Source organism: Poecilia formosa, unplaced genomic scaffold, assembly GCF_000485575.1.
Source record: "Poecilia formosa unplaced genomic scaffold, Poecilia_formosa-5.1.2 Scaffold142, whole genome shotgun sequence".
Taxonomy (NCBI): Eukaryota; Metazoa; Chordata; class Actinopteri; order Cyprinodontiformes; family Poeciliidae; genus Poecilia; species Poecilia formosa.
In genome coordinates, this window is record NW_006800081.1 from 419,766 (window position 1) to 431,981 (window position 12,216).

At 35.6% G+C, this 12,216-nt stretch overlaps 1 protein-coding gene and 4 gene segments (V, D, J or C); all 5 read left to right on the top strand.

The window, feature by feature from the left end:
- The first annotated feature begins 3,856 nt into the window (after nt 1-3,856).
- On the top strand, nt 3,857-4,330 carry LOC107837424 (Ig heavy chain V region 914-like). The segment is given in 2 exon segments: nt 3,857-3,920; nt 4,023-4,330. Coding segments are annotated over 2 exon segments (354 nt in total).
- A 2,595-nt stretch (nt 4,331-6,925) lies between these two features.
- Nucleotides 6,926-7,385, top strand: LOC107837425 (Ig heavy chain V region 6.96-like). The segment is given in 2 exon segments: nt 6,926-6,990; nt 7,072-7,385. Coding segments are annotated over 2 exon segments (363 nt in total).
- A 1,038-nt stretch (nt 7,386-8,423) lies between these two features.
- On the top strand, nt 8,424-8,890 carry LOC107837426 (Ig heavy chain V region 6.96-like). The segment is given in 2 exon segments: nt 8,424-8,493; nt 8,577-8,890. Coding segments are annotated over 2 exon segments (363 nt in total).
- Nucleotides 8,891-9,947: 1,057 nt separating this feature from the next.
- LOC107837427 (Ig heavy chain V region 6.96-like) lies at nt 9,948-10,402 on the top strand. The segment is given in 2 exon segments: nt 9,948-10,002; nt 10,086-10,402. Coding segments are annotated over 2 exon segments (366 nt in total).
- Nucleotides 10,403-11,053: 651 nt separating this feature from the next.
- The window catches only part of LOC103145434 (uncharacterized), a 277,103-nt gene continuing 275,940 nt past the window's right edge, over nt 11,054-12,216 (top strand). Inside the window, exons 1-2 of the mRNA XM_016676792.1 lie at nt 11,054-11,125; nt 11,216-11,520. Coding sequence (XP_016532278.1) covers nt 11,077-11,125; nt 11,216-11,520 — 354 coding nt within the window. The 5' untranslated portion in view covers nt 11,054-11,076. The remainder of the gene's footprint in view (nt 11,126-11,215; nt 11,521-12,216) is intronic.

Genomic DNA, 12,216 nt, shown 5'->3' on the forward strand with positions numbered 1-12,216 from the left:
TAGACTTGTCTGTAAAACCGACAGTTCTTTAGTTTATGTTTTTTGTTTTAAAATATATCATTTTAAAAATAAGCTTCAATGCAAAAGCTATGACTTTTGCTTAAGGTGCAAAACATTTAACATAATGAATACGAATGTTTCAAAATCAGCTTTTTTTGTAAAATAAGTAAAGAAAAGGTAAAGTGTAAGATGATGTTTCAATTCTAACAACTGGTTAATGTATCTAACTTAAGAATTTTATCATGCATAAATCATACATTGCTTTATCTGTTTAAGCTCCTTACATATTTAGCACAAAATATTTCAAAAACTCCAGTACAAAGAAGTGCAGCTTTGTACTCTAAGCATGTGATTTTCAGTAAAGAATCTGACGTCTCATTTGGATGCTGTCAAATAAACTGGATCAGACAAACTGTGGGATATATGTTCACAGAGGGAAGTGGGACAAGTTATTGTAACAGGTTTAAAATACAAATCAGAGAGAGCAGCAACAGCATGATGTATTTTACACTGACTTTTTAAGTGCTAATGACTCTTTTGTATATTTCTATGCCACATAAGCAAAGTAATAAAGTAGGTGGAGAGACAGAACAAAACCTGCACTGAAAAATATTTCCTCAATGACCAGATGGTGGCAGTGTTGACTAAGCAACAATAGGACTATAGATTTTCATGAATTATTTTTTCCCATTTTTGTTCAGCTATTCTAATATTAGAATAACTAACTAATCTATAAGTTTATATCACACTGACATATATTGACTATAGTCAGAATAAAACTTACAAAAAAGATTCATTAACTGCAGTTTTGGTTTAATTTTTTCTTGACTTTAAGCTTAATATATAAGAAATAGCTATATCTTTAAGACATTACTGTCTTTAAGCAATATATTTAACAATATCTCTAAAATATATTGCTGAAGATATTGGTATTAAATGAAGATCAAAAGTTTATAAAAAAAACCAAATGTATTGTTTTTTTTAAGTAGGATATTTTTAAATGAAATAACATTTTCTTAATTTACTCTTCAGTAGATAAATGTTAAAACATGTACACACACAAAAAGGCAGGTGTGACAATTATAATATTACTTTGTTTCATATGTCAACTGGGGACATGCTCATTAATTATTCTGACAGCTGCTATAGTAGCCTAAACTATCTAAAATTAGAAAACATTGTCTTTCAAAAATAATTACTCATATAGCATTGATCAAACATGCATAAAATCCAGCATCCTAAACTGGGAAAACTCAAGTCTTGAAATGAGTTTTCCAATAATAAACTTTATTTTAAATCTCTTACATCTCTCACATTTTTGGTCTGACTGCTGATTAACACTGACATCTTTCAGTGAGAGAAAACATCAGCAGAATAATCTCAATTGACCACTTTAGGGTGAAAAAAAGAAAGAGAGTCATGAAACTATATGAGCTGCAGCAAATCCAGTCATAGAATGAGTTTCACATACAAATCTATGTGTTATTTCTTCTCCCTCCCTGTCAGGAGGAGTCAATGCAAATCTTTAAACCCAGCCATATATGTGCGGCTGTAAAAACACTGTCAGAGACAAAAGAGCACACCGGATCAAAATGGACTACAACTCAGTAATGTTTCTCTTTATCTTCTGCTTTATGGGTGAGAAAATGCAGACAGAGCTTTATTCTGTCTTTCAGAAACTGTTTTCTAACAAGAGCTTTACTTCATGCCTTCATTGTTTAACAGGTGTCGATGGTCAGAGTCTGATAGAATCAGGTTCAGTGGTTAAAAGACCTGGAGAATCCCACAAACTGACCTGCACAGCCTCTGGATTCACATTTAGTGACCACTGGATGTCCTGGATAAGACAGAGTCCAGGGAAAGGACCAGAGTGGCTCGCTGATATCAATGATGATGGTGACGACACATATCATTCCCAGTCAGTTCAAGGCCGGTTCACCATCTCCAGAGACAACAGCAGAAGTCAGGTGTATCTGCAGATGAACAGCCTGAGAACAGAAGATTCTGCTGTTTATTTCTGCGCTCGAGAGACACAGTGACTGAAGTTGGTTCAGCAGCTGCACAAAAACCTCAAGTCCCCGGAGCTTTTTTCCCCTTTGTGACACTGACAACGATATAATAGCTGCATGGAAATAGATATACTAAAAGAAGGAGAGGAATAAAAACCTAAAGTAAAATGTTTTAAGGGATGTAAATGTAATCTAATGCCAAAAAACCCATGTGGATCTGAGATGTTGGTTTAAATGTGGAGACACACAAAGAGAGAGAGAGGGAGAAGGAATAAATAAAGAAAACTTTTGGTGCTTGAAAAAGCATGGTGATCATCATAAAGTATATGTTCTCCATAGAACAGTTTTTCATAATAAGCAGCTTTGTTTTTTTAGGAAAAACAAAACTGTGTTTAATTTAATCTCTTTTGTACAGACATGAATTAAGAGATAGAGTTAGTCTTATTTAGTACTTAATATGTCTGTGTTACTGTGCAGGAGATGTAATGAAATCCAAACAAAACACAAAACATTTAAAGATTTTCACACCACAACACTGAAGGAAATGAACAGCAACATAGTTCATTCATTCTTCTGCTGCTTGCTCTGTCTCTGCCTTGTGAGTTCTTCCACTTTCTAAATTTTCTTTCACCAAACAATATTTCCATTTTCTTTTTCTTCTGTAAAACTGAAGGAGATCCTAAAGAACATCCTCTAGAGAATATCCTCAGTTTCACCAGTGTAATTCCTTGTGTTTCCATAATCCTGCCAGGTTCTACAGGTCAGAGAATGGAGTCCATTCCCTCCAGTGCAGTGATGAAAAGGCCAGGAGAGACTCTGAGTCTCTCCTGCAGAGGATCCGGCTTCTCATTCGGGTCCTATGATGTGCACTGGATCAGACAGCCGGTGGGAAAATTACTGGAATGGATGGGACGTATTTATCATAATGCAAGACGAACAGACTATTTGAGCACTTTACAAAGTCGGACACAAATCACCAGAGACAACAGCAACAGCATGATGAACCTGAAACTGTCTAGCTTAAGGCCAGAGGACTCTGCTGTGTATTACTGTGGCAAAAGCAGGTGGAGAGGCTGGACAAGAGAGAATGTTTTCTCTGTCACCAGATGGTGGCAGTGCTGACCGTAGAACAGCTCAGTCTACGCATCAATAGAAAACATTATAATTGGTCATTTACTTTTCAAGAAGTGATGAATATTTTCAACAAATATAATCTGTGTTTTCTCATATTTGTTTTGTGTTGCAGACGTGAATAAATGAGCTCAATGGCATTATATATTTACTCTCTGATTTTCTTTGGTGTTTATTGTATTTGTGTTGAGCTTATCAGTCAATAGTTTATATCTTCTCAGATTTTCAGTCAGGCTGACTATTTATTGGCATTCTCACATATTCCCTATTTGAAACAGCGTCTCTTTGGAAGCAATGGTATTTCTTTATTGTATGTCGCCCAAATTTATTGTATGAAACAACAAAAAAATTGTTAAATAAATAAATCTATTCATGATCTTTGGTTTTTAAGACCAATGATTATTGTTCATTTCTGGTCACACATCCGTTTAATTTTTTTTATTTGTTGGCCTTAAGAATTGTAATATGACATGCACTGTTTTCATATAAATAAATATAAGATTTTCACAGCTTTTGTTTGAAGAATAGCATCCAAATACCCAATAATTTACATAAAAAGAAGAAGTTTTATTCAAGGTAGACAAATATGACACTACAAATATGACAAAACAAATATGTTGCTTAGTCTTTGTCCAATCAGGAGGAGCCTTACAGTGCAGGATGTCATCCAGAGCTACTGTATATATTTGACTGTAGGTGGGCTGACTAGGAACAACAGGAACCTGTTTAGCAGAATGGACTACAGGACAGGGCTGCTGCTTTTAACTATCTGCTTTGCAGGTGAAATATTCAAGCTTTTTTTCCCACACATTTTCTCAGTTTAGATCAATTTTCAGTTTGTACATGCAGATAGTTTTTCAAACTCTTATCTTCTCCTTGCAGGTGTTGATAATCAGTCTCTGACAGAATCTGATCCAGCTGTTAAACGACCTGGAGACTCACACAAACTGACCTGTACAGGCTCTGGATTCACATTCAGCAGCTACTTGATGGCTTGGGTAAGACAGGCTCCTGGGAAAGGACTGGAGTGGGTTTCAACTATCGATGTCACAAGCAAATATTACTCTGAGTCAGTTCGAGGAAGGTTCACCATCTCCAGAGACAACAGCAAACAGCAGGTGTATCTGCAGATGAACAGTCTGAAGACTGAAGACTCTGCCGTCTATTTTTGTGCTCGGCGACCACAGTGACTGAAGTCGGTTCAGTCGCTGTACAAAATCCCCTGATATGAATCTGTAACAGAAAAAAAGATGAATGAGAAATGCATCCCACAATGCACACATTTATACATGAAAGTATTTGAATTTATTTAGTAATTTAACTATAATTAAAAATGCAAAACATACAACTGTTTCCATGTGAATTTAATAAATAAAATGTGACATGTTTTCTGTTAATCAGTTCAATGGAAATATAATTTCAATGATATGAGGAAATTGTTGTGAACTTAACATTATAACAGAGAAATTAATTTTCTTTGTGAAGATGAGTCATGCACGCTAATTAAGATAATCCAATTCACAACAACAAACTACTACTTCTTCTACAACTAACACATTTTTGTTAAATATATGAATGTATTTTAGGATTTTTTTGCACACTTATAATCATCAAAAGTTTTAATATAAAATCTTGCGCAGAAACATTTACTGAAATGTGTCATAGTGGACCCATAAAGGTAAAATACTCAACATTTGAATAATGAAAACTATTGCCAATTGCAACACAAAACATTAAATAGACTTAAACCACCAAAACTGTTTTCACCAAAACCAGACATTCATTTGTTGACTTTTCCAGTTTTGTTTATAAATCCTTTATCACTTAGTTATCTTTTGATGTTCAGTTTGTTCTCCACATTTGTGGATTAAAACATAAAATAATAGCAATGAGATTAACCAATGTAATCTCATCCGAAAAGGGGAAAAAATATATATGTTATGCCATGTTCCCTTGTATCCCATTAATGTAGTAGATGTTAGGAGTTCATGTTTGTGTTCTAACAGAGATTTGTCTTCGTCTCAGATAAACTTAAGTTAACGCCTCCCGCTGTCTTTTTATGTAAATCATGTGACTTGTTTGAGTTCACTTCACACACCTTAAAAGAGGATCAGATATTCTCTCTGCACCTGCAGCAATCATGTTCTCCTCAACCCTGTTGCTTCTGCTCCTAGTTTCTGTATCAAGTAAGTCTTTCTGGATTATTTACAACCATCAATTTGTCTGTGTTAAAAATCTCACACAGTAAATCCTTCTTTGCAGGTTTAAAAGGTGAACAGCTGAACCAGCCGCCCTCCATGACTGTGCAGGTTGGGAGAAGCGTGAGCATCACCTGTCATGTCTCTTATTCTATCGATAGAGACTACACACACTGGATCAGACAGCCTGCAGGAAAAGGACTGGAGTGGATCAGTAGAGACAGAGCTATCAAAGATTCGCTACAAAGCAAGTTTAGTGTCGACTTAGACTCCTCCAACAGTAGAGTGACTCTAAATGGACAGAACATGCAGCCAGAAGACACTGCTGTGTATTACTGTGCAAGACAGAGAGCCACAGTGACACAGACTATATGAGGAGCTGAACAAAAACCCCAGAGAATCAGAATAAATGTTGGAGCAAGTCACCACCAGGGGGCCTCAGACCTTAATAATACCAGGAACACACATTTCTATATCTTTGTTTTCATTTCACAGGTGATCTCTTTACTTTACAGAGTACTTTCTCTAACACATAGTCATCTTTAGTGTACTTCAATTAAAGACTTTTGGAAATGTTTTTAAAGTTTGAGAAGAAATGACAGCAGTCTTATAACCTTGAAAGAATATGCAGCACCCTTAAAATTATTCTTGAGGAACAACACTTAGACATGTAACCATTTCTGAGGGTGGTATGCCTAAGTATCTGCTGGGGAATTAAATTGTGACTTTTAGAGAATTTTGTTTTCTGCAAGTTGTCATAATAAAGATAATAAACTCATGTACTCCCAGTCTTTTGATCTCTGTAGAACGATGTCGTCTTTTTTAAGTCTGTGGAGTAATGGAGTAAAGGATGAGACTGCTGCTTTTGTCATTCAGTTAAACAAGAAAACATTTTGTTTGGCTTAAGCTTGTGGCCCAGTTTATGCATTGTTGTAGGTATTTATGGACAGATATAATACTGTCATAGTTTTTCTTTTTACGATAAATGTATCATTTAAAAATTTCAACAACTTAGACGAAGTAGAATCTCTATGCTTATAATTTAACTTTACATTGCATTTTATTTAATATGCAAATGTCATTATTAATGGCTGCTTATTAAGCTTATTTTTTGTTACTGGTACTGGTGATCAGATATGAATACAACTGAACCAGTTGTTTACATAGGAGTTTTCAAATAATCCTGAAAAAGCAAGCTGAGAGTTGAAATTTTAAAAGCTAAATTTATAAACCTAATACAACAAACCTCTTTTTTTACAACATGTTTTAAAGTATATGTAAATATGAAACTTTTGTTATGCAGTCTATTTTTGCTTATTTTTCTTTAATTTGCCAGCCAGATAATTTTCTTTAATTTTTTCTTGTAGTTATCAGCATAATTAATAAAGTTTCGATGACTAGATTTCAGAAAGATAATGATTCATTCAGTTAAGATAAAAAACTGTCAAAATGCATGAAATGGTAATAATAGCAACTATTATATTAATAGTTCAGTCCAAGCTTGTGTTGCTCCCTCTGTTGCAGGAGGAGTCAATGCAAAACTTCAGTCACTTCCAGCCATGAATATATGACCATCGTCAGACAACAAGTAGCACACTGGATCATGATGGACTACAGATCAGCACTTCTCCTTTTATTCATCTCTCTGATGGGTGTGAAATGCTAACAGAACTTAATCTGTCTTTGGTGAATGATCACCAAACTAAAACTGTGCTTTATTTGTTGTTTTATAGGTGTTGATGGTCAGACTCTGACAGAGTCTGAACCAGCAGTAAAAAGACCAGGAGAATCTCACAGACTGACCTGCACAGCCTCTGGATTCACATTCAGTGACCGCTGGATGGTCTGGGTCAGACAGGCTCCTGGAAAAGGACTGGAGTGGCTTGCTTTAATTCACCCGGGCGGTGGCAGCACATACTACTCTCAGTCAGTTCAAGGCCGCTTCACCATCTCCAGAGACAACGGCAGACAGCAGCTGTATCTGCAGATGAACAGCCTGAGAACAGAAGATTCAGCTGTTTATTTCTGCGCTCGCGAGTCACAGTGACTGAAGTCGGTTCAGCAGCTGTACAAAAACCTCAATGCCTTCATCTGGACAGAGTTTTTTAATATCTGTCAGTGTAAGACTGTAAATGTAAACAATCTGACACTGAGACAAAGATAAGAATAAGCATAACAGGCTTGTGTTCGATCATACCTGACTGAATTCGGATTGCAAGAAGATCCATTTTGTTTATATGTAAGGTGTATGTGAGAGAAATTAGGTCAATAAATGTCCATTATTACAAAAAGGTTTGAGCACAAGTAACTTCTTGTTCATAATATAATTTTGATGTTTTATTTGAATCACTTTCACAATATTAACAAACCCAGAAAGTTATAAAATAATTTTGACCTGAGGTTTGTTGTTATCCAACAAAATAAAAATCGAAAAATCTCCCATCTCAATGTGTTTTTTAAGCAATGAATTAATAAACAACCAAAACATAATATTGATAAAATAATTTGTATCTAGTACTCCCCTCACCTTTTTAAATAACAGTCACACATATTGTAGTCATGGAGTTTATTTAATTTGCAAAATATCCATCCATCCATCCATCCTTCCATCCATCCTTCCATCCATCCATCCATCCATCCATCCATCCATCCATCCATCCATCACAGTGTTCTGTAATGCTTTTTGCTTTCCTTTTATGTATTAATGATTATTTTAAATAGTTCTAATTTGTCTGGCGATTTGTAAAAAAAAGATGTTGCTATTATCTCTTTTACAAAGTCTCATCTCAACCTGACTTCCTTTAAAGAAAATAAAGTTATCACAAAAAATAATGACAAAAAGGCCAGATATTAAAAAAATAACACAAAGTGAAAATAACTTATTAATGTGATGAAGAAATCATGTATGTAAAGAATATAAATCTAATCTCTAATGACCAAATTGTAGAAGGATCAAATACTAAAGAGAAGTGAGAAAATTGTTAAACTCTTCTTAGCTCTGAGTTTCATTTCCTCAGGAGGAGGAGTCAATGCAAAACCTTCAACGTCCAGATTTAGTTAAGTTACTGAGAAACGGCTCTTGGAGAACATAGAGCCACTCTGAAACATGATGGATCTCAGATCAGGACTGTTTATTGTTGCCCTCTGTTTTATGGGTGAGGAATTACTAAAAGAGCATTCATCTGTCTGAGAAATTTTCTTATTATAAGAATTACAGTTTTGCTTCTTTGGTTTGCAGGTGTTGAAGGTCAGAGTCTGATTGAATCTGAGTCAGTGGTTAAAATACCTGGAGACTCACACAAACTGACCTGTACAGCCTCAGGATTCACATTCAGTGACCACTGGATGCATTGGGTCAGACAGGCTCCTGGGAAAGGACTGGAGTGGGTTGCAGCTCTCAATTATGGTGGAGGCAACACATACTACTCTCAGTCAGTTCGAGGCAGGTTCACCATCTCCAGAGACAACGGCAAACAGCAGCTGTATCTGCAGATGAACAGCCTGAAGACTGAAGATTCTGCTGTTTATTTCTGCGCTCGAGATGCACAGTGACTGAAGGTGATGCAGCAGCTGCACAAAAACCTCAAGTCCCCTCAAGCCTGGAAGTCTTCAATGTAATTGTGAGGGATTGTTACTGTACTGAGATAAAACGACTGCACTGAACCACTGAGACAAAGTAAAGAATGAAACATTATTATTATCTCTATCCTATCATTAACAACATAAATCCAATCTAATGTGAAGAAATATGAGTGCATCTGTGAGGCACTTATACAAAATGAATTATATAACTTCATAATTAATCTATTTATTATATTTCACAAAATAAGGGTGTTAGGACTTCTCTCTTTGAGCACAACCTAGTGAACACTAGCCATAAATACAATATTAATTATCATGACTTACAGATGTCTAACTCTAAAGGCATTTGTCTCTTATAAAATATTCAGTAGGTGCAGGGATAAAAAGAACAGAAAAACAGCTTTTGATCTTTGTTGAAAGTAATCTGAAAATATTGGCAGTGTTTTCTGAACATTGATTTCAGTTTTTATCTAGAACTTATTTAATTTTACTAAATAAGTAAACAAGTCCACCCTCATACTGTTGATCCACGAACCAGATTTAGAGATGAACATAATCCCCAAATATTGCAGGAATTCACCAGAAGGTGTCCTCAGATCACTGATGTTAACAAGACTTAAACATTTAAGAGTCTACAGTTTTAATAGATGGACAGTTACTGTGATTAATTTCAAAATGTTCTTGCTGTAACCTTGTTTTTTGTTGATCATGGAAGGTTTGAGAATAATCATCAATAACAGCAGAAATAAAGTCAGAATACCTAACAAAAATTGTAAATAATACCAGTCAAGCTAATCTTCAATCGGTCAAGAAAAATAAATAAATATGTTTAATTTCCTGTGTTCAACTGAGCAACACAGTTTTGTCTATCATTCTGCAGAAGTCACACAAATGCTGATTCTACATCAGTAGTTTTTCATCCATGTGTTCAAATTTCTCTTAGTGCCTCGTTTCTTCCTGTGAGGAGGAGTTAATGTAAAGCTCGGCTGTATTTATGCAGGTTCCTACAGACAACAGAGACACTGAGGTTAACATGATGGACTACAGGACAGGGCTGCTGTTTTTAACTGTCTTTTGGACAGGTGATGATTTACCCTGAATTTATTTGAACATATTTTATTTTATCTTACTAACATATTAATTACGTCTTTAATTTTTATAATAGGAAGCCATGCTCAGACTCTAACAGAATCTGAACCAGTGACTAAAAGACCAGGAGAATCCCACACCCTGACCTGTACCGCTTCAGGATTCACATTCACAGATTATATAATGCACTGGATCAGACAGGCTCCTGGGAAAGGACTGGAGTGGGTTGCTGGTGTAAGTCAGCCCAGTGGTAGCAGCCAGTGGTACTCTGCATCAGTTCAAGGCCGGTTCACCATCTCCAGAAACAACGACAAACAGCAGGTGTATCTGCAGATGAACAGTCTGAAGACTGAAGATTCAGCTGTTTATTACTGCGCTCGGCAGACACAGTGACTGAAGTTGGTTGAGCAGCTGAACAAAAACCTCCAGCAACAATAAACATTAATCTGTTAGACCTCAAGTTTCACTGCATGAACTGATATTTGTCTTCAAATAAATCTTTTCTTACTTTTTATGATTAGAATTTTTAGCTCTTCCATATTTTTTTTATATCAGAAAGGAAAAGATAGAAGTGTAAGTAATAAAACTAAACTGAAGCAGCTGGTTTTTAACTTGTTGCTTTTGATGCTCAAAATTTTCAACAAGTGTTTCAAAAACTTGAGCTAGAACTTGAAGAGGAGCTCCAACACAACGGCTGATTTTAAAACTGAATTACTATTAAATACTGTGGCAATGAAAAAGCCAATTAAAAATAAAACTCTATCAATAACATTAAATGGACTTTTAACTTTTTCTCCAAAACAAAATCTTTATTTAGATTTCATAATGAAGATGGTAGTTCTTCAGCAAACCTTAATTCTACAACAAAACTAATTAGGTTTGTGGATTTGTGTGTCTGCGTGTGTGTGTGTGTGTATAATCAGTATACTTCTTGTTTCCATTCGAGCAAAACATCACATGATTCAATCTCCTCCCTCTGAGGACCAGTTCATGCAAAGCTGATGAACTAATGATGTTTTAAACACCCTGAAGCGGAGAAACAGCAGAGAAAAGATACAGAGTTCAACATGATGAACTGCAGGACTTCACTGCTGCTCTTAGCTGTCTGCTGGACAGGTGAACATCTTTTGTCAAATTAGGTTGGAATTAGTTATAGCCTGGGACTCGAAAAAGTCCCAGGCTATAACTGTGTTAATATTTTTGCAGGTGTTGGTGGTCAGACTCTGACAGAATCTGAACCAGTGACTAAAAGACCTGGAGAATCTCACACCCTGACCTGTACGGCCTCTGGGTTCACGCTTAGCAACTATTACATGGCTTGGGTCAGACAGGCGCCTGGAAGAGGACTGGAATGGATCGCCTACATAGGCACCTACAGTTCTCCAATATCTTACTCCCAATCAGTCCAGGGAAGATTCATCATCTCCAGAGATGACTCCAATAGTAAAATCTATCTGAAGATGAACCAGCTGAAAGCTGAGGACACAGCTGTGTATTACTGTGCTAGAGAGGCACAGTGACACAGGGAAGCAGGAGGCTCATACAAAAACTTCCTCCATCTGCCACTTCCTCTGCAGACCTTCTGCTCAACTTGTTAGTGTCAATATTATTGGTAAAAAATCTTCAAAGTAATATTAATCAAAAAAACATGGGTTAAAAATAACATGGTGGAAAGAATTGTTTCCCCTATTACATTATAAATTGTAGAATAATAACTGATAGTCTAATTATTCAAATGTTACAATGCGTGTAATTAACCATAGCAAATCTCTATTATAATAACATATTGTTAATTAATTAACCAATAACAGGAGCATAAACTTTAATTAGTTAGTTAAACCTTCCAGAATGAGCTGATCCAGGAGGTTTTACTGGTTGTTTTAGAACCATGTTTAAGTTATTTGTTTGAATTACTGCTGCAGTGACCTCAGACTGCAAGAATATAAAGATTAAGTTCTGTTTCAACAAACATGAACTTTCAACAAAACACATGAAAAAATTGTAGAATTGCAAATTTAATTTATATGTACAAGAAAAAAAAAAGACTGGGTTGTTACACTTATTTGTAGGTAAATTTAAAAGCAATTTATTAGTGAATTTGTGTCCAAATACACATGATATGGAATATGCCTCACTTCACACAGACATGTTTATTTTTGTTATTTAACTGGGTTTGCCAGGCTGCTGTGAGATGCTAAAAAGACCAA